This window comes from Sprattus sprattus (genome assembly GCF_963457725.1).
Source record: "Sprattus sprattus genome assembly, chromosome: 5".
NCBI lineage: Eukaryota > Metazoa > Chordata > Actinopteri > Clupeiformes > Clupeidae > Sprattus > Sprattus sprattus.
This window is the reverse complement of record NC_137924.1, coordinates 25,686,006-25,709,510: the sequence shown is the minus strand read 5'-3', so window position 1 is coordinate 25,709,510 and position 23,505 is coordinate 25,686,006. Positions and strand designations below refer to the sequence as shown.

At 40.5% G+C, this 23,505-nt stretch overlaps 1 protein-coding gene across 1 annotated transcript; it reads right to left on the bottom strand.

Moving 5' to 3' along the window:
* Nucleotides 1–475: 475 nt before the first annotated feature.
* stat4 (signal transducer and activator of transcription 4) lies at nt 476–22,302 on the bottom strand (the record flags this gene model as incomplete). Its single annotated transcript, XM_080839732.1, has 22 exons — nt 476–683; nt 1,387–1,429; nt 1,605–1,808; nt 2,825–2,961; nt 3,545–3,639; nt 5,031–5,083; nt 8,180–8,315; nt 8,665–8,763; nt 9,169–9,252; nt 10,591–10,632; nt 11,010–11,103; nt 11,320–11,340; nt 11,793–11,852; nt 11,992–12,084; nt 13,794–13,952; nt 14,628–14,779; nt 16,039–16,121; nt 17,381–17,459; nt 17,760–17,852; nt 19,967–20,065; nt 21,589–21,724; nt 22,175–22,302. 22 exons carry the CDS (start codon nt 22,300–22,302, stop codon nt 476–478), a joined length of 2,298 nt encoding a protein of 765 aa, XP_080695858.1.
* Nucleotides 22,303–23,505: the final 1,203 nt, after the last annotated feature.

Genomic DNA, 23,505 nt, shown 5'->3' with positions numbered 1-23,505 from the left:
AATGTGCCTGATCTTCTCTGCCACTACTAAACAGCTTATTTTGCTGTTGCTTTTGTTTGGTGTGTGGTGGATTGGATGATTGAGGTTTGAAGAAATAAGACATATTGAACATTTAACAATTTAAAAGGTAAATAAACAGGCTTTCCAACGGTATAAGATGTATTGCCAAGGAGCATTGTTACAACAAAGAAATAATCTACCAAACACAAATTTCCTTACCTTTTTGTGCTTTGTTTAGATATTTCAGGGGTTTTTCCCCATACAGTAGGTTTCGGAGGAGCTGTGGCGCAAACAACAGTCCTGAACATGAATTGGTCTGAACTCCCATGGGGACCTGGGTTCAAATCCGACTCGAGGTCATGTCCCGGTCCCACTCCCAATCTCTCTCCAGCTCATTTCCTGTCTACCTTCACTGTCCTATCTGATTAAAGGCACAAAGCCCAACAATAAATCTAAACTAAAAAAGTATATTTCATCACTGGGGTATAATAAGGTTCATCACAGAGGCGTTGATGTGACCTGATAGGCCAGAAAATGAATCTATCAGCGGAAACCCGCGGTCTAAGCACTGAGAACTTACAGCGGCCATCTCGAAGGGGCTCAGTTGCTGGCTGAGGACATGAAACATGCCAGGGCTCATGGGAGGGTCCGGGGAGGAGCACTGGAGTGGCGTCACGTTGGGTCTGCACAGACCAATCAACCAATAAAGAACGCAAACACAAGGAGGGGTTAGAGTGCAAACAAGGACGTGCAAGAACCTTACGAATATGTAAAAATTATTCATGTATTAAATGACAACGGATTAAAAAGCCGTTATTCAAACAATAACGTACATGAATAATACGAATAAGGGAAGATGATTCATGGATTAAAAGACAATGGATTAAAAAATGAGTGACAGGATATGCCTAGACCATGATGGCTGCTGTATTGACGTTTAATTGAGGTAGTTCACTATATGTTTGACTTTTGTCTTTTAAGAGTCGCAAACCTTGTTGTGTGAATTTGGACTCTTTAACTTAATTGACAAAAGTTAGACACTCATTTGTGTGATTGATATGGTATCGAGTCAATCAATTGACTGAAGTTTTGTACGCGCCATTGTGTGATTTATGTGGAAGAGAGTCATTCAATTGACTGAAGTTTGAGACGCTCCATTGTATGATTTTTTGATTGTTTGTAGGAGTTAGAGACTAACTTCTTTCCTCCTAAAAGAGTTAGAGACACTCCTGAGTGCTGAGGTATAGTCCGATCTTCTTAAGAGACAGTACTGTTATTTTTATGTGGGGTTGACGAACTTTTTACAATGGGTAAAACACAGAAATTATCTCCATCACTCTCACATTCTCTCTCTCTGTTTCGTGAAATAAAACCATGTGTACTCACAGAGTGGAGATTGGAATCAGAGACATGGGAAAGTATGGAAAGACTGTTGGAAGAAAGACAATGAAGCATGTTACAGGGTGCAATACCCACTAGTACAAACTCTCTAGGTGTGAACTGACTGTGTTGGAAATAGTTAGGAAACTAATTATCTGCAAATAATTAAATAGGTGTAATGTAGTGTTTGCCGACAAGAAATTATTCCTGACAAAACCGCTCACTGTGAATCTTGCCTTTGCTCTGCTGACTGTTATAATGTTTCCCGAAGGCCTCGTCTTTGGGTATATCAGGATACAGGAACTTCAGTGGGTTCTCAGGCACAATGCCGTCCGCGATAACCTTGTAGTCCCGGATGATATCGGCAAATGGAAGAGCGGAGAGCCGGTTCTTGGTGTAGGGTTCCACTGAGATGAATTTAGCCTCCCCTAGGGGGAGAACCAAGAGAACCACAAGAACTGAGAGGCAGCATCTGATTAATACACACAAAAAAAATATATTTGCTTTGATATTTCAACACATTTCCAGATTACTCTTGAAAATGTCTGAAATAAGAAAAATATGTCTAAAATAATATAAAGGAGATTCACGCTGACAGAATGTAGCCTTGCACCTATCCAGTCTATAGTAGCCTGTGCTTTGCTGATGTTAATGCATTGCGTTCGTAACGTCACGCCATACCGGATTATTCATAATGTACAGTCTCGCGTGCATAGCCTACGAGTACTTTTGAAGTTTAGTCGAAAAGTTAAACTTTTGGTGAACGACTGAAGTTATCTACTGTCATTAGCTAACATTTCGTTCTACCCTGGAGTAAGCTGGTCAGAAGCACCAATGGATCGGTGTTTAGTGAGGAAAGAGACAGGCTGCCACGACAAAGGTACACCTTCACAGGATACAGGGAAACAAAGCCAACAAAGAAAAAGAAAAAACAATGAGGAAGACATCAAATACGGATTTACAGTGATGATAGCCGGAGAGGAGGTACCACTGTGTTTCGTATGTTCAGCATTACTGAAGCTATGAAGCCGTCGAAACTATTTCGGCATATGGAGACGCATTATGTTTTCTTGAATGCCAAGCTTATTGAGTACATGCAACAGATGTTGCGTGCTTTTCATATAACTTAAGTTCTGGATAAGTTGCCAGACCGAATTTCCAACTTTCAAACTACCTGTGTGAGAGCATTTATGTTTGCGTACTTGAAGAATAAGTACAGGGCAAGAGAATGATATGAGACTGTCGCTGTCCACCATTTCGCCTCGAATAGAAAGACTGTGTGGACTTCACCATGCCCAGATATTACACTGACAGGTCTCCCCTCTCCCCACACATGCATGAACGCACGCACACACGCAATGATTTTGTAACGAGGGTCACACACCAGTCTGGTGTCTGGTGCTTCTACCCTTCAGCCGAGGATCCTCAGCTCTCACTCACTCACCATTGTCTGCCTGCTCCACCCAGGTAAAGGTGATCCCTCCCAGGTGGCTCTCGCTGAAGCGCAGTAAGAAGGTTCCGGACTCTCTCTCCCTCAGAAGGGCGCGTTCCGTCTCCTTGCTCACAAAGCCCATGATGTTGCTGTGATAACCAAACCCAAGCCATTTTGGTCACACAACAGGAAAGTTTCATTTAGCAAAGACAAATTAAGGAAGTGTTTGCAACAGATAACAGTGTGATTTTGATTACATACAGTACATGATGAAAGATTCTAATGCATCAGTAAGGAAAATAACTTCAAAAAGTAAATAAAGCACTGTCCTAAGAATAAGCAGTATTCTCTATAACTGTGTACAATTGTGTTGTGCATGTGTCTGTGTGTGTGTTTATATGTGTGAGTGCATGGGTGTATGTGTGTGTTTGTACGTGCATGTGTCTGTGTCTGTCTATATGTGTGACTTCATGGATGTGTGTGTGTGTGTTTGTACGTGCATGTGTCTGTGTCTGTGTCTGTGTCTATATGTCTGACTTCATGGGTGTGTGTGTGTGTGTGTGTGTTTGTACGTGCATGTGTCTGTGTGTGTGTCTATATGTGTGATTGCATGGGTGTGTGTGTGTGTTTGTACGTGCATGTATATGTGTGTCTGTGTCTGTGTCTATATGTGTGAATGCATGGGTGTGTGTGTGTGTTTGTGTGTGCACGTGTTCTGGGGGTGCGCCTCACCCATCAATCCACACAGGAAGCAAGTGCTTCTTAATTAGATCTAAAATGGAATCCTGCCATATCCAGAAGCTAAAAGGCTTCCCAGGAATATTTTCCTTGATAAGAAAACAAAATAACAAACAGTGTGTTATGACGACTCCCTTCAAAATAAGAGCATAATATTGCACAAATCAAGCATTATACACAAAGTGCTTCACAAACTAAGGTAGGATATACAAAATGATGACCTTATAGCAATGAAACTAACTCCACATAACAACATAAGAACATTTAAAGAAAAAAACGATTGTAATCATGATGATTGAGAGGGCTGCAACAGCTTGAGAGCTAGGGCTGCAAAAACAACCGCATCACCGCCATATCGCGGTACTAGGAACTAGGATGTGTACGGCTGTGTTGAGCTCATCTCCGCCCTTTGCCATCCTAACAGCTTTTATCTGACAGTGCTGCCATCCTCATTTAGCTTGTGGCTTGACTGTTTTCTATATGCTTTGAAAAGGATCACGTCAAAGGCAAACATGTTGCCACAAGACTGACTGCATATCATGGCAACATTAATAGACAAGTCAGTCATTATTTTTTTTAAATATGTTAATTCTTAACTCCTTAAACACATCAGCTCAATCCGAGACAATCTATTCTTAAGCATTGCTGTTTTAAATGTTACCGTGTTCATTATGAAGCCGTATTGAGGTGTGTGTAGTAAAAAGTTAGCCTGACGATGTCATACTCATAATTCTAGTCAGAATATGAGTCTGAGACCGGACTATTGGGCTGTGATTATGGGGCGTGTTTCAACGAACCAGGAAAGAAAATTCCTCTTCGCTGAATTGGATACCTAGAACCAATCAGAGCAACGTAGTATTTCCATCTGATAGATTAAACTTTTACCTGATCCCGTAGGAAGGACGGCAAAAACATCTTTTCAACCGATAAATGCCTTGATCGCGTTTCTCTGTTCCTCTTTCAAAATGAATGCGCTGTCATATCTGTTGAGATATGCCTGCTCACGTTACTTAATTAGCACTCAAGGCTAGAAGCTACCATTCGTTTGAATGTTTTTTTTTCTACGCGTTAGCATAACCTATCAATAATGCTCTAGAGTGCTTCAGTTAAGACCTATAATCCTGGGCAACACTCGTTTTGCGCATACACAACTAACCGAGTCAATGTAGACATATAAAAGTCGTGTAGATAGCTTAAATCATATAAAATATGTCCCACTAAGCTTCCGAGACGGCGCCATCTTTGTTCGATGTATACCGGTATTCTATCTATATCTGTCCAACAACGTATAAAGCCCGCCCTTACAATTTGAATGGTCATATCACTTTTCGGGGCCGTTTAAACCCTCCCAACTAACTCGACTCCAGACTGAATCTCCCAGACCAAAAATTTTGTGGGCGGAGTTCAGGCTGGTATCCAGGCTAGTAAAAAGTATGACAAAAGGCCGAAATCACCCACTTAGAACTAGCGGAGGGCTTACCTTGCAGAACTTGGACCAGGACACCTGGCAGTCATTGTGTACAGGCTGCTGGCCTTGAGGTGGAAGCATGAAACACTTGTTAACACTTTACTTAACCCCAATATCCATAAAGCATTATAAACACACTTATAAATGTTTATTACGTATTCATAATGCATTACAGCAACTGTCGGCTGACGCTGAGGACAACATAACTATTTATAAATAGACATGACTGCGTTATGAGGTTGTGTAGAAGCCCTACACAACTATTATTATGAATCGCGTCACCACGTGAAAAACCACATTTGACATAAGATGTCATCGCCATTCCTGCCCAAAGGTGCGAATTATCAGTCAGTGGAACAGAGGGTGTTTTGTTTCCACACACCCCTTCCTGTCCCTGATAGCTTATGCTACTAAATGTCGACCAATTCTAGACCCCATCTGTCCTAATTAGGTCGTGTTAAGTTTGTTTGGTGGGAAATTAAATCAGTGATCCACTAATTTAAAGTTTGTGAATTATACGAAATCAACACTTTTTATTAGCTTATCATGTCCATCTGTTAGTGTGTGTATGTTTTCTTTAGACTTGGATGATGCATCCGTTTGTCGGGAATGTCCCTCATACTTTCAGCACGCCCAAACATGACATTTTAGACAGAAACCTGTCTGCCATGTCATCACTATGTGAGTAGGGAAAAAACAATCAGTCCGGTGCTACTTTTAAAAGAAACTAGGGCAGCACAGATAAAGAACATAAATGTTGAAGTTACTTGGTCAACATCCCAATAGTTTGTGTTTAGCTGAACATACTGTATGTATATATATATATATATATATATATATATATATTATATAAGGACAATAATATAAAATATATAATTATATATAATATAAAAACATAATTTAAGGTATTGAAATTATTGTTTTAGTTTACTGTACAGGACTGAACAGTCATGAACAGATTAATGAAAATACAAAAGACCACTGAGAGACTTCATAGCAACCTGACCTGCTAGCATAATTTTCAAGTAGTGTATTAGAGGTAGCTTAAAACCCAAATAGACCTTTAATTAGTAGGCACACTGGTACACCGAGTACACTAAATAGGCACACAAAATAGTTAGAGCTAGGGCTGCAACTACAACCGCATCATCATCGCCATATTGTGGTACTAGGAAGTGTACCACTGTGTTAAGCTCCTCTCCGCCATTGCCATCCTAACAGAACACCCCCCCCCCCCCCCCCCCCTTAGCCTCCATCCTCATGTGGTTTGACTGTTCACTGTTCTATGATTCGGATTCGCTTTGTAATTTAATAGGCACTTCCTTGGCTCGTGCTACACCTTTCTTCCAAGTTTAATTAAAATCAGGCTGATAGTTATTACACACAGACGGACAAACCGCACTGAAAACATCACCTCCTTGGAGGAAGTAATTTTAATCTTATATAATATAGTTTATATACATATATATATATATATGGGCCATTCTACCGAATTGGTGCAAAGTCAGGTCGGAAATATTTTGTTTTTTTTTATGTTTTATTCCCAAAACTTTGTCCGTATGTATATTGTACCATATCTAAAGTACACTTATCTAGTAAAAGAACAGTCAATTTTTATATTGTATTTTCAGAATGTGTTGGAATGTTTTTCCTCTTCCAAAAATTGTCACTACCGAAACATCACATTAACTATAGTAAAAAAGTATTATTATTGACCTGTTCAGATTGTGTTTCCTTCCCTTCTCTGAAGAGTATTTTTACAAATATTTCTTGAAGGTTTTCACAATGAAATCCATAAAAATGAATTTTTTACCAAATTTTCAAGTTCAATTTATACAATTCATCAAAATCTAAGTGCAATATTTCTTTGTAAAATGCAAAATACTGATCATATTGATTCCAGAGTTGTTGATTGATGAAATTGAACATACATTAATCCAATCAGTATCATAACATTTTAGTTGATTACTCAATATACTTAATTTTTTACAAAACATCCTGTGTTTCGGTAGTGCTGCACTGTTTCGGTAGTGACATCCAGTGTTTCGGTAGTGACTGCACTGTTGGATAGATGTTCATTTCTCTCCCAAAATCTTCCAAAAGGTGCTCTGGGCCGCCCTTTAGTCCACACAACACATTTATTAAAAAAATTATCGGATTGAACTACTTACCATTTCATTTTGTCACTACTGAAATCATCAGGTCACTACCATATGTTTCGGTAGTGACTGTTTCGGTAGTGACAATTCTAGCTAATTTTAAGCATAAATAAAGAATTCTAGCAAGCACACGGCTTTCAAACACATCTTTGAAGAGGTGAACACACATACAAACATAAGATTTTCCATGAAACCCCAAAAGGTTTACTTAATTGAAGAAAACATGCGTTTCGGTAGTGACAATTCTTAAGGTTACACGTCGATTTTCAGACTTTGGAACACATTTATATAAAAACTATGGGATTTAGCTACTTACCATTCAACCATGAGGGACAGAGATGCAGTGTCACTGCATGGTCAAAAATGTAGAGTCGTGGCTAAAACACAGGCTCAGCCAATGGACTAAAACTCTTGTGTTTCGGTAGTGACATGAAAACTAGGGACATGATTTTTTGAGTATAGAAAATTGATTTAAAAATTAAACCCACAATAAATCTAAATATTCCAAGTTCTGTTTCAACCCAATCATAAAGATCTTTGAAATTAAATCATTGAAAAAAATCTAAAAAAATTGAAAAGTGTTATTTAAAGGCATTGAAATTTAGATGTCAGGGTTGGGGACAGCTACTTCCCAAAAGAAAGTACCCTATAAATGATGATTTTGTATATATTTAGCTTATCACTATCTCATGTAATGCATTGGGTTTATATAGACCATAACATTTTCTAATTAAATATCTATGCCTAAATACCTAATTGTTTTGTAAATAGTTTTTATTGTTGAGGGACTGCATATTACACGAATTCGGTAGAATGGCCCATATATATGTATATATATATGTGCTATAATATAAAATTAAACACAGGGGGTTTGTCTGCGGTATTATAAGGTGGCATTCATCGAATACCAGGGAAAGGACATGTCTATACCATTGCAGACCTAGTCAATGCACTGTAGCTACCACACTTCTACCTGTGTAGTTGTGCAGAGGTAAGGCTCACCTAGGAGTTTTTCACCAAGCATACTCAGCTGCTCTTTGTTGAGGCCACGCCCTGCGAAGGAGGAGAACTGCCAACTGAGCACCTCTGAGAGCTGGCTCCATGTGGCCCGCGGAGGGTTACTGAAGAACAACATGCTCTAGGGAAGGTGAAGAAACACAGCGAGAGAGAGAGAGAGAGGGAGGGAGTGAGAGAGAGAGGGAGAAAGAGCAAGAGAGAGAAAGAGAGAGAGAGAGAACAATGCAGTCATCAGTGAACTTTTGTAAAGTAATGTGTGGAATCTGCAAACTGTTTGCCATGTGTTCTCATCTGTGCGTGTGTGTGTGTGTGTCTGGGTGTGGGTGTGTGTGTGTGGTTGTGTGTGTGTGTGTGTGTGTGTGTGTGTGTGTGTGTGTGTGTGTGTGTGTGTGTGTGTGTGTGTGTGTGTGTGTGTGTGTGTGCTTGCAGTTTGGCTGTCTTCAGTTGTGTATTGTGTGCTTTTTGAATACCTCTGGTTCATCAGTCAGCAGGTTATACCACATGACAGACGCCCACCCAGCAGGGAGCTGGCTCACGTTAGAGATGACCACCAGAGGCAGAGAGCATATCTGATGGGAGAGACAGAACGAGAGAGGGAGAGGGAGAAAGAGAGAGAGACACAGAATGAGAGAGGGAGAGACAGAGAGGGAGAAAAAGAGATAGAGAGACAGAACGAGAGAGGGAGAGGGAGAAAGAGAGAGACAGAACGAGAGAGGAAGAGGGAGAAAGAGAGAGAGAGAGACAGAATGAGAGAGAGAGGGATAGGGAGAAAGAGAGAGAGAGAGGGAGATGAGTTTAAAATCAGTTTGAGTTCTAGAGTCTAGACTATGTCTTATCTCTGTAAAGGTTAAAAAGGTGAATTGTCATGCATTCGCATGCATCTTTTATTAATCATAGTGGTGTGAGCTGGCTTGTGTTAGAAATGCTTAAACAGAAAGATACAATGGTCAGTGACACTCTGTGCCGGGACTGACCATCAGGTCGATGGGCATTCCTTGCAGAGTGAACTGGGCTTCAAAGGTGATCATGTGAAGTTCTTCAGTCACTGTGAGGGGGCCCTGTTGAAAGAACACACACACACACACACACACACAAATTCACACACGTCAACAGAGAGACAAATACAGACACACACGCAACCACACACACACATTCACACACACAGTGGCTGAACCGTCCCAACTCTACATCCTCAGAGAGAACGTGGTATACATGCACACACAAACACACACATTTACACACAAACACACACACACTTTTACACACACACACACACACACACACACAAACACACACACACACACACACATTTACGCATACAGGCACACATACATACACTACTAAGTATTTTAACAAAAGTTTTTTTGTGGATTTAATATTTAACAACACAACGCATCATCAGAAACACCTGGACCTGGCCTTATATCCATTCGGTGGATGAAGAAAAGAATGCATGCTGTGATTGCACAAAAGCTTGATCTCTCCTAGCTCTCTCTTTATCATCTTTCTTTCCTTGTGTTTCGTGAGAAAAGTGTCCATGTAAGAAACGACTATGTCACTCGAAAGGTAAACAGGACATATAAATCCTCACAATTGATCATAATCCGTGAATGTGGTTTCCCTTTGGCAAATTGTATAATATCGCCCTCTACTGTTTAGTGTTTGCATGTAGTTAGAGATTAAACCCCTAAAAACCCATCTCAGTTCCTCAAAATGACATATTCATATACATATATATATATATGTGTGTGCATTGTTTTTAAATGGCCTGGATGAATCTCTACACCTTTGCCTCACTTAGTATTTGTGGTTCTGTTAATATGCAAATTAACCCTGGCTCTTTCTCTCAACCTTTGGCTTGACTACGATATCAGACAGCTTATAATGTGTAGCTAATGTCAGATACACTTTGGTCCCGATCACCAACTCTAGATTGAAATTATAAACATCTAGTTGTGCCGTTAGAGAAAAACGGTTTGAAACGCCTCCCTCCTGACAGGCAACTTAACGAGATTGGTTCCTTAGGTTTGTGACATGAAACCCAGGCTGTTTGGTTCTGTGTTTCTGAGTCGTTGGTATACTGCAGTTTCAAAGTGGAAATGCTCAGTCATGGCGTTGACCGTTTATTTTGCCCATGATATATGTATCATATATTTAAAACAATTGACTTTCACCAGAGCGGGGCTTTGAAGAGAGAAGGGGAATATCGGAAGATGGACTGACTGACAGATGCATATAAATAAACATACCTAACTTAAGAAGTTAATGCATGAGAAATTCCTATTTTTAGAAATGATCATGCCATGCAGTTTAGTATGTATGTATATGATTGAAAACATGGCAAGCTAAGGTTTCATTGAACTAATCTCAAACCAAACTGTATGGGAATGTCCTACCTCATTTCCTTTGGTGCCATTAAACTTCTTTTCCTTCAGTTGCTGTATGAAGAGAAGGGATTAAAGTAGTTAAAAAAAAATGGTCATTTCATGGCATATTCATTTTCACTTGCAGTAACCCCCACAATTATTAAAACATGTTTTCTACCCAGTTTAACCAGTAGAATCTGGAAGAAATATCTAGATCCTTTACTTACAAGTTAAAGTACCAATACAGTAATGTAATAATACTCCATTACAAGTAAAAGTCCTGCGTAGTTAAGGTACTGGTTTAAATATTAAAGTCAGGTTAGGATGACCAGGTGTCTGAACTCTACTGCATGTAACTATAGTGAATATTAAAGTCAGGTTAGGATTACCAGGTGTCTGAACTCTACTGACTGTAGCTATGGTGAATATTAAAGTCAGGTTATAATTACCAGATGTCTGAACTCTACTGAGAGGCAACCATTGGAGGACTCCTCCACATCCATCACTTTTGTGTTTTGGGTCAGGATGAAAAACTGCCTATTCCTGAAAAGGGGGAAATGAGAGCGCAGAAAATTACACCGTAATACTTATTCAGAGAGCAACAGTGTGAATTGGAAATTATGTTGCGATTTCCGTGCTGTGTTTGTAGACCGCTAACTCTGTGTTACATCGTTGTTGTTGTGTCTTTTTCGTGGTGCCCCTGTGTGACCTGTTCAACGGAACTGGCCTAGAAAACAACAGGAAGCCTCAGATACTCACATTTTGCCTGGCGGCGGATCCCTGCACACAAAAGAGAAAATAAAAACAAAAACATGAAACTTGTGGTGTATTTCTTCTCACATGTGTTTTTACACACTGTGGTGAACAACTATCACTAGGCATATCGCAATACAGCCTTTACTGAATCAATAAGGGTATGAGGTTACATTTACATGTGATGTGTGAGTGTGACTCACTTCACTGTAGGAAAAAACAGGTCAGGGGGGGAGTGAATAAATGCTTCCACACTGTATGTGTAGTATGATCAGTGGTGTAGTCCAGGGTATACGCAGGTATACGGAGTTTACCCACTTATTTTTCAGTCAGCATTGCGTATACCCACTTCTCAAAACAGGGCGTTTATCCTGTGCTGTAAGGGCTGCTGAAGAAAAATTAAGAGTATACCCACTTCTCCCGGGACCACTACACCACTGAGTATGATACACTTTTCAATGAATGGCTGAGACACTCACCTGTCAAACGTGGTCTTCACTTTCAGCTGGTAGTCCACCTCAGGTAGTTTCACCAATAATCTATGCCATACGTGAGTCAAAGGAAACTATAAAGCACCACCGACTGAAACACTTGGAAAAAAATGTCCCACAGAAGTGATTCAGAAAGAGAAAGCTGTGTGTGAGAGGAGTGTGTGGTGTTAAGTGGGGCATCGCCTACCTGACCTTGGTGGTGAACTGCACTTGCGTTTTGATGATTAGTGGCTTCTGTGGGTGGGTAGGCATGCAGGGTTGCTTTTCCACCACAAAGGAACTGCACACAGACATGATAATCATTGCTTGGTGAGGCAGAGGTTTTTTTTCTCCATAGGTTTGCTATTCTGTCAGTGTCACATTGGCATAATATTCTGTGAGTAGGTAACAATCTAAATGAGAATGTTGGCCACGTTTGTGTCAATGACATCAAACAGTTTGGCATGCACACAGGTATCGGGTGAGAGGCTGTCCAAAAAACTGCATGTGAACAAAAGCTTGGGCTGAGTCTCTTTCTGAAAACAAACAAGAAGTTGCTCACATATCTTATTTTCACAAGATTAGAGGGCCCCACCCATGGGTCTCACTTTTCTGCCTTTCTGCTAAACAACAAAGAGACGCCAGCAAAATGAAACTGTGTCACTGTCGATCGGTGATGAGGGCCTCTAAATATAGATCGGCCTGAGCAGTGAAATTTCTTCATGTTTGGGGACATAACCTTTCAGTGCCAGTCAAACATGGGGCAGGAAGTAGAGCAACTAATAAAATTAAATTAAATTCAATTACATATATAAAATAAAATCTCCCAAAGTTGCTAAATCAATCAAAAGCAACTGTTGGAGCATGTAGGCGTTTTAGTGTTCCATGAATGAAGGAAAAATGCAGATGGGAAACTCCCTGAAAAAACTGCGGATTGAATATTTGCTCTTGATTTGTTGCGTAATGAGCAGCGCTACAACACTTTGCAATAACCAAGCTAATGTTTAAGCAATAAGGTTCGAGAGGAAGTACTGTATCGTCAATAATGTACTTGTTCGAGGGTGTTGTTGCCTGACACGCAGCGGAGGGCCGGCAAACCCTCGAACAAGTACATTATTGACGATACCGTACTGCCTCGAGTACCTTATTGCTTTTATAACACGGTTGCCAGCGACTTTATAAATATTAAGTAAAATTAAATTATAAACAGTAAGCTGCCTTTCAGCACAAAAAAGTTCTAGCCACCAAACATTGTGTATCGCATTTCAGTAGCCAGGAGAAAATAGTTCCCCTTTGTGTGGCTGTTGCTATGCAACAGTCAAATAGCATTGGGAACTTCACGTCTGTTAACCTAGCACAAAAAGTTTGTTGATGATTAGCTAGGAGATCGACATTGATCTTGCACCATTTAAGTCATTCACATTGCTCATTTTATAAAGTTGCCATTAAAATAACAAAAACTACAATGGGACACTTTCAACTTTGTTAATATTTGTTTATATTGATTTGGATATCGCCACTAACTCGCGTGTGAGAGCTACGTGTGTTTCAATGGGTCTTTGGTCTACGCGTTAGCAGTCACCTACAAATAATATTCGAGACTTTCAGTTAAGACTTACAATACCCTGCAACATTCGTGTAGCACAGAAACAACTAACCGAGTCAATGTAGACATATAAAAAGTCGTGTAGATAGCTTAATTCACATGAAACATTCCCCACTACATTCCCCACAAAACGTCGCCACCTTGGTTAGATATTTTTTTTGGAGTGCGCACTGATATGGAACGCTCAGGTAGATGAAAACAGGTCGTACAGTTACTATATCGTTGAATATAGCACACCCCGGAAGTCACTCTCAGAATGGTGGATTCCATCTACCCTTGTTATAATTCCATCTACCCGTGTTATAATAGAAATTAAATCACTTCTATCCACCCACAATTATCAATTTGTTATTCTATCATTCATTGCTATTCCCCCAAACCATTTTGGAATGTGTACACTGCACCTTTTGATGAGGTGATAGATGAGGAATTTGACCTGCTCCTCCATCTGCGGGCTCTGTAAGGGGATGGGGTCGCTCTCGTAGGTAACTTTGTGGATGAGTTCACCCAGTTTGTCCAGTTGCCGCTTGATCTGAAACAAGCTCTGAGCGGTCACTGTGAACCTATCGAGAGGGGAAAAAAGAAAGCACAAAATTTCAATTACATTTTTAACACTGTGAAAATGGTTAACATTCATGAATTTCAGCAGGGCTGAGAAGAGAAATGAATTGAGGTAAAACAGGCTATAAGATTTAGTTTGATACGAGCTCCAAAACATCCTAACATCTCCCAATGGCCTCAATAAGCACTTCTTATTTTACAGCATTAATAGCATCATTGAGATATTCCCCACAGAGATTTTTCCTGCCAGGTTTGCACGCAGGTGATTGGCTGAGCAGACGACTCAAAGGGAGGGGAGGGAGGAGCATTCTGAGCAGCTACCAATCAGAGATCCCACAATTACGTAGATGCACCATATGTGACTAAGGCATCATTCATCCAAATCCAATTAAATTAAACATATCTATTCTGAGGCCTTTTATGGTTATGCTTTCACTGTGTCAAGTGAACTTGTAGTAGAAGTAGCAGTAGTAGTAGTAGCAGTAATTGTAGTCGTAGTAATTCAAAGTAGTAGTAGTAGTATAAAGTAGTAATAAGTAGTAATAATGTAGTAATAAATTCAAATATATAGTTAGTACTTCTGCTCACTAAACTTGCAACCTTGAAAACCTGTGTAGTGGGTCAGAGTAACACAAGTGGCTTTCACATTGTGGTGGTCCATGGAGGTCCGGCCGTACCAGTTCTGTAGCTGGTCCATTCCAGTGAGAACTGGGCCTCCTATACAGGCGATCTGCTGCCGTCGTTTCCAATCCATGAGCTCCAGGTTCAGCTGTGTGCTCATCATGTCGTTGATCTCCTTGATGACATCGGTCATCTTAGACAGGATTTCCTGCACAGAGAAGAGAAAGGTCAGCTCTTCAAAACTCTTTTCCAAATCTGCTAAATGTGCCTCTTTTGTCAGAGGGCATTTTAATCTCATTCGATGTTGAAAGCCACACGCAGACCACTAGTTCTGAGGGCAAACCAAAACAGTGGAACACATTTGTTCCATTGTGAAGGTCATATGGCGTTACCGCCCAGAGGTGGGGGAAAATTTGAACAAACGTAAACACCAAACATGTGTCTGGTTGTTATGGAGTGACAAAATCCAAGAGAAGTACTGTAAATGTGGAAAAGAGGTCAGTGGTAATCAGGATGAGGCCTAAAGGGCAAGAGCACCACAACCACAACCCAGTGTTTAATGGACATAAACACACCCAGTGATGACTCATTACTCACTTATTACTCACCCACTCATTACTCATTAAAGGTAGGATGCTTCTCATAATTATGGACATAAATCATGCATACAGATGAGATGTGTCTCTTGATTCTCCCCCATATATGTCATCTATATTCCATTATTTAAAAAAATCTGTATGAAGTAAAGCTCTGTATGTCAGCACTACCCTCTGGGACCACAATACATGATTAATCTTTATTAATTTTACCCTTTTATAATTATTGTACCTCATTTTTGTTTTACTTTACCTTCTCATGTTCATTTATTTAAAGTTGAATATTATATTCTATGCATATTACCACATTTTGTTCCAGCAAAGCACTTTGTATACTGTTGTGGTTATCTCTGGACAGACATCATAACCCCTTACGAGAAGGCAGTTCTGAATGCTGAGGAGGACCTGGTGGGGGACCTGGTTCAAGTCTTCAAGTGCCTCCTTTCTGCCTGGGCATTTACTCAAACATCACTTTCACTTCTCATTATCACTTCTCATGTAAGGATATCACAACAATACCCTTAAAATCTTGACATTTTTGTCTAAATTGGCCAAGAGCCTGTGTAAGAACCCAAACCTATTTGCCTTAACCTGGTCGAGATGACATTGACCATAACCTGATGAGACATAAACAAACAGGTCCCTGAGGAGGAACACTGAAACATGCAGTGGTTTGAGGCCCGGGGCAGACTGGCCATCGGGGATACTGGGGAAATCCAATGGGCCGACGGGGTTTGAGCCGGTTCAAAACATTCACGTCAATCGAAATAGTCTGAAGGCAGAATATGTGTGCAGGGGGACGGGGCGTGGTGGCGGTGGAAACTGTAGTAAAAAGCATCAGGGCGTTTATTGGAGAGAGAGCTGCACTTGCCTTTCTTTTGAAGTCCAGGCGGTTGAGGATCTCCTGGAGCAAGGCCACCTCCTGTTTTGTGCACTGCGAGTTCCTCTCTGAATCTGTGGAGACACGCACAGCCTCTACCCAACCACAACGACTTCTTATCTACTACACGTTTGCTACAGCATTTGACAATGTTAATAAACAATAAGATTGCCTCAAAATGTCACTATTTTTACTTTTAATGTATTTCCTGTTTCTTCTTGTTTCTACTTCTTTATCTTTTTTCTACTAAGATCATTGAGATAGTTGTTTTCAATTAACTCATCAATTTTTTGAACTCAAGGGGTCAATTTGACAAACGTCAATCAGGCTTCAGACCTTACCACGGTATGGAAATATATAAAAGTGTTAAATGATATATGACTGAATACTGATTCAAATAAAATATCAGTTATGCTTTTTCTAAAACTCTGTGCTGCCTACGACACTGTAGAACATAATATACTGTTGGACAGGTTGGAAAATTGGGTGGTTCTTTCTAGAGCAGTCTTTAATTGGTTCAGGTCTTATTTAGGAGGTCAGAGTTACTTTGTCACCGTTGGCAATTATGAATCTGACAGGGTAGCTATGACATGCGGAAACCCCCCAGGGATCAGGTCTTGGACCACTTCTGTTCAGTCTCTTCATGATGCCATTGGGCCAAATTCTACAGAACAACAACACTGACTACCACTGACTGCCATAGTTACACAGATATATCTGGCTCTCCTACTGAATGAGATAAACACACAGTGTTCCAATTATTATTATATTTCAGTAATTTGTACTTCCTTTTAATTTTGTTTCTATTAAATGTACTCTGTACTTTCTTTTAAATATTTATATTTTTTATCTTTTATTGTTTTTCACTCTTAAGTATTTTGTCTTTATTTTTTCTTTTGCCTTGAGTTATAGAGCTGCAATTACAACAGGCTATTTATTCTATTCGCTTCAGTTGAAGATTTAAAGGTACAGTCTGCAATTGTATTTCAAAACGCTTTCTAATATATTTAGCAAATTCTTCGACAGTCCTCTAGCTGTCCATTCAATGTGTGTCCTTAAATAAATCCAGTGTTCCAGTCCTGCTGCAATAAATGGGTAAAAAACACGGTGGCTTGGGCGAAGCCATAAACAATTCCAGACAATCAGCACATTGCTTTGGGAGCATGGATGGGAGGGGTGCAATTTCATTGGTTGTTGAGCTCAAATATCAACAAATCACAAATCGAATTACGAACTCTGCCTCTACCTTCACTAAATGTTTTGGATTGTTCTTTAGCTCTGTCAGGTGGTCTTCTAAGAACCAATAATCATTTGAAAAGTTTGATCTACCAACCTCGTGACTGGAGAGTTTTATAGCGAAAATCAAAGTCATCTTGCATGTCCTCCAGGTACTTCACTGCCTGGTCCATCATCTGTTTGCGACAAAGAGGAAAAAATATGATTCCCTTTCAACAGTTTCCTTGTTTGCAGTGTACATCTGCGGATCTATTTTGTGGAAGCCACAGTACCTGTACACTACTCCGAATCACAACCACTCTATTTTGGGGCAGCCAGAGTACCTGTACACTACTCTGAATCACAACCACTTTATGTTGGGGCGGCCACAGTACCTGTACACTACTCTGAATCACAGCCACTCTATGTTGGGGCGGCCACAGTGCCTGTACACTACTCCGAATCACAGCCACTCTATGTTGGGGCGTCCACAGTACCTGTACACTACTCCGAATCACAGCCACTCTGTTGTCCAGGTTCTTCTGCCTTTCAAACGCTTCAGAACTCTGCATCGACTTTTCCAAGGGCCCCTGTTGTTGACAAGACAAAAATGAAGACATTAATGAAACTAATGATACTAAACTGACATGACACTCCCTATAATATAAAGTGTAAGCAAAACTCTAAATTATACTAAATAATTAGAACTATACTTTGTATTAAATTCATATATAATATATATATTTTACATCCCATATCCTTTTGAAAAAAAGATTTGTACCTCTGTTGCAGTGGTTATGCATAGATAATTAAAATTACTGCTGCAGACCCTTGAATCAACATCAGAATGCTTGTGCTGTGATAAAGGTCAAAGGTCAGCTATCAAAGGTTCCAGCCCCCGAGCTGTGGCCCACAGGCCAGCAATTTGTACCTCACTGGCTAAGTGACAGCAAAAGTGTCTGTTTCCGGCCAGCTAAGAGTCTAGTCTAGCAGGCTACAGGAAATAACACCAACAAAAAGACGCCTTCTTCCTTATTACAGTAAACTGGTGCACAGCAGCTCAGTTATTTTTTTCTCTCTAAAGATATCTAGACAGCATTGTGAGCCACAAACTGTGGTTTGTGTTGGATCTATGATTGCTTTTGTGCAATAAAGGGAGAACGAGACTCACTGGTGTTATGTAAGCAGTTGGTGTATGGCTGCATTCAAACAATAGCACCTGCTCTGGCCTTATGATTAACACCAATAGCACCTGCTCTGGCCTTATGATTAACACCAATAGCACCTGCTCTGACCATATGATTAACACCAATAGCACCTGCTCTGACCATATGATTAACACCAATAGCACCCGCTCTGGCCTTATGTCTCCAGATTAACACCAATAGCACCTGCTCTGGCCTTATGTCTCCAGATTAACACCAATAGCACCTGCTCTGGCCTTATGTCTCCAGATTAACACCAATAGCACCTGCTCTGGCCTTATGTCTCCAGATTAACACCAAAAACACCTGCTCTGGCTTTATGTCTCCAGATTAATACCAATGGCACCTGCTCTGGCTTTATGTCTCCAGATTAACACCAATCCAACCATCAGATGATGTCAGAGAGAATGTAAATGTAAATGGACCAAAGTGGACTGAAAGAAGGCTTAAAATGGCCTAAAGTTAGAAACTTTAATAAAAATCAATAAACATGCCAAAGTCAATACTAAATCAAAATTAGGTACTAGCATGTAGGGCCCATTCATAAGGCCTTTCTAATACACCCAATATGAGAAAGAGTAAATATCTTTTTCTTTCCTTGACCCATAGGCTGGCCACGTGTTTGAGTAGTGGGAGTGTAGCCCGGTTAAAAGAGCCAAGGCAAAGCTGTTCCTATTCCTATATCCCCTTATGAAGACCCAGTGCAAACCTGTCCCTCCCCCTATATGCCCTTATGAAGACCGATGTGCAAACCTGTCCCTGTTCCTACATGCCCTTATGAAGACCCAGTGCAGGCTGAAACATACTGCCTCTCCTATGCCCTTATGAAGACCCAGTGCAAACCTGTCCCTGCTCCTATATGCGCTAATGAAGACCGATGTGCAAACCTGTCCCTGTTCCTATATGCCCTTATGAAGACCGATGTGCAAACCTGTCCCTGTTCCTATATGCCCTTATGAAGACCCAGTGCAGGCTGAAACATACTGCCTCTCCTATGCCCTTATGAAGACCCAGTGCAAACCTGTCCCTGCTCCTATATGCGCTAATGAAGACCGATGTGCAAACCTGTCCCTGTTCCTATATGCCCTTATGAAGACCGATGTGCAAACCTGTCCCTGTTCCTATATGCCCTTATGAAGACCCAGTGCAGGCTGAAACATACTGCCTCTCCTATGCCCTTATGAAGACCCAGTGCAAACCTGTCCCTGCTCCTATATGCGCTAATGAAGACCGATGTGCAAACCTGTCCCTGTTCCTATATGCCCTTATGAAGACCCAGTGCAGGCTGAAACATACTGCCTCTCCTATGCCCTTATGAAGACCCAGTGCACAAACCTGTCCCTGTTCCTATATGCCCTTATGAAAGCCAGTGCAGGCTGAAACATACTGCTTCTCCTCTAGCCATGCTCTTGATGACTTGATGACCTTCTACGTGCCTTGAATATAGCTTTCAGGTTTTTTTAACCTTTTTAAATGTATTTATTTAAATTAATTTGTACCTGTTCCTGTATGCTGGCTAAAGCGATGATCCTCCTCTCCTCTCTCAGACAACTGGAGATGATCCCAGCCACTTGGACATGGTTGCTCTTGTATTTCATCTAGAAGACAGAGAAGGCAGAGAGACCTCAGTTCTAGGTGTGGCTATGTATGACTTACTAAAAGTGAGTGTGGTTATGCGGCAGGAAAAGGGTCCAGAGATGCAGACAGGCTGTGACTGTCATCAACGATTATAGTGCTTTCTCTTTTTTCTTTTTAGTTTAAACACCAGAAGTGGGGGAAAAACTACACAGACAAGTGGATTAAACTAAAACTACTGGTTGGTGTCAATCATGCTATCAGTGCTATAAATAAATACTTTAAACATTTACAGTTATATTGATGAGAAAGATAATGTTTTTACTGTAAAGTAGACACATACTGCTTACCATACTGACTGAGGGATTATCTTTTTCAATGACCTGACTCAAAGCGAAACTAGAACAAGTTGCAACCTAAATTCCATCTGAGTAAAAGATGATATATCCTGATATCAATTCATCTTTTTTTTGTATAAGTCCACCCCGCATCCTGTTGGCATCTTTCAGCACAACACCCCCTCCACTGCTGGCCCATGCAAGTCCCTCAGCATCAACCTATCAAGCAAAAGCCCTGACATTTCATTGTCTCTTGGGCTCCTCTGAGTTTCTCAAGGGAGAAATTCTCCTGCCCACACAACCACCAACCAACATACGAAAAAGTCCAGATCATGATCATGATGACTCATATGTACTGTATGTGCTGTGGTTCTTTCTGGGGCTGTTTTCATGGGGATGCTGAGCTCTCATCCCCGGCTCCCACTCTAGAAGGGAATTTTAGAGTCTATGGTTGTGTACGGCTCGTCGGTTTTTGACTCTGTCGTTGTGTACTGCTGGTCTGTTTTTGACTAAGTTAAACAACGGACTCCTCCTACTCCTAAACGACTTACTCCTCCAACATATGCTTGCTTAGTAGGACTAAACTGATTTTTCTTCTTTTTTTTAAATCTTGGTTTGGAAACTAGACATGTTTTCTTTGTCTGTGTGCCTGTCTTTGTGCCCGAGTGGAACATTGAAATCTATTATGATAATGTCACTGCAGCTTAATTATCTGTGAGGCTAAGCAGACTGTCAAAGTTAGAGGCACCTCTGTATTCTGTGGCGAAATGGTTTCCTATCCACGCAAACATTACACTCCAAACAACACCGGAGGCTGCAACCACAAGCCACTCTTCTTCTGCTGAAGTGTATTTTCACAGAAGTCCTCTCAAGTTAGTCAGTGGCCTGACAAAGGTGTTTCACCGCGAAGCAGCTTAGAAAGTAATCAATGTGTCTTTTATATAACCTGCTGTCTTTTTTTTTTGTCATCTTTCACTTCCCTATCAACAGTCCTCATCAGGAAATACTCATGAGTGAGTGAGAACAACTTCTTATCTAGGGAGGTTGCATTTATTTGAATGACATGACAGCAGCACGCACCCTTAAGGGCTTTCTATACTCAACCTCAGATAAGCAAAGGAGTTGTCAACGGTTTAAACAAAAAACTGAGGTATGATAAAGGTTAATCCCTGTGTTGTAAAGGTTGATGGTGCTGGTTGGTTAATGACCTGAAGCTGGTGTGTGATTCTCTTGAGGTTGTGCCGGAGGAGGAAGTTGGGCTCCTGGGAACAGTGTCGGTCCAGCTGCATCAGCAGGTTGTTGAACAGCACGTTGGCCATTGACTCGTGGTCGGCGGCAGCTTCCCTGGAGATGGGAGATTTGGGATGGAAGAATTCCGGATTTTTACTGTATGAGCTTTTAGAAATTGTGCTAACGTTAACAATTTCAAAGAATATTGAAACTGAATATTTTTTTGCCCTCAGACAAGTTCACTGGAGTTGTGCCAGAGCCCCTTGCTATTTCAGACCAGCTCACTTACTGCTGGTACAGATGTAATTGATTTATGTGTTTCACAACATACTGTATACCACAACAAAGATACCACCAAAGAGCCAATGCAAAAACAGAATATTGTTACAGTAACAAAATGTGACATTGTTTGCATATTTACAGTGCATCCTCCATTTAAAGCATTCTCCATTTGATGCAACCTCCAGTTGCTGTAACTTGTCGGGTAGTCACACCCTATTTTGTCATGTTTCAAAAGCTTTCTCAGGTGAGAAAGTGCATCTTATATTGTCACAGATTACATACCAGTCTTGCCCTTCGATCCAGTTGGCCAACACCTGTCGAGCCTCCATCGGGAAGGTGTCATCATAGAAGTAGTCAATCTGCTCCAGGAACTTGATGTCTAACTGCTGAATTTGTTTCCATTGAGTCATTCTGAAAGGCAGGCCAAACATTTAGAAAACAATCAGTCACATACAATGCCCTTGTGTGATATGGTATTTGTAGAGCACCTTGAATACCTATGTCATTGTAATGTTGCATTGTGTTTCAAAATTAAAAATGTGAATTATAATTTATTTATTTTAAATTATGAAATGTGACATAAACATAGCTCCCAACAGAAACAATACAACAGCAAACAGGTCAAATACTTATTCAAAGGTATAAAACACAAAACCATTTAAATGACTGCATCAAACTGACAGCATTGAGAATAGATGATGATGACACCACACAAAACAGCCACAAAGGAAGGAGCTGAGGTTAACTAGAAAGACGACAAACGCAGTCTGTCTGTTTGTGTGTAGCCTATAGGCAACGTTCTAAAATTATTTCAACGCATGGCCAATCCATTTCAATAGCAGTCATAACCATCTCAAACTGTTTTATAATCTAGAACTATAGTTTTCCAGTTGACATACCAGTCCACCTGGATTAAAGTTAAATTATTTTCTAAGGTCTTCACAAACAAGTTGACAACAGCAACAATTATATTATATTATATTCCTCCTATGGGTTTACCACTCACTTATTGAATAGTTTAAATTGATGTATTCCATAAAATGAATAAGTACGTTATCTTTTAATTCATTTATCACGTGTAAAGCGACTATACCTGCAACTTCTTTACAGCAACTTCGCATGCGTTTTGCGTTCTTCCCCTTCCTCTGCGTCTGATTCGCCCTCGGCCCAAAATGCTACACTCGTTCCTTCCCGGTTTGCTTATGTCAGTGCTTGGCCCCTCCCTTTATGATGTGTATTTTGATGTGCTTTCTCTTCTGTAGTGTACGAATAGGGGAGGTTATGTAGGCAGTACACTTCCTAATATTTCAAGCTGGTATGTTCATTGGCGGGGTACTTTATATACAGTAGGTAGCCTATAGGCTATAGATACACGTAGCCTATAGGGATTTCTAGTCATGTATTTACCTTTCTTGGAGAAAAAAAAACGTACAACCTTGGTGTGAGTTGTGAGATAACATCGATTTATTTCAGTGTGATGTTCAGTGTTCAGACAAACATGTCCTGAAAGGCGTATAGCCTATCTGCCAAAACAAAAATAAGACGTTGAGGCTATAGTTTTATAGCCCAGATCAAATATTTACGTTAGCCTATACAAAAATAATATGCTAATG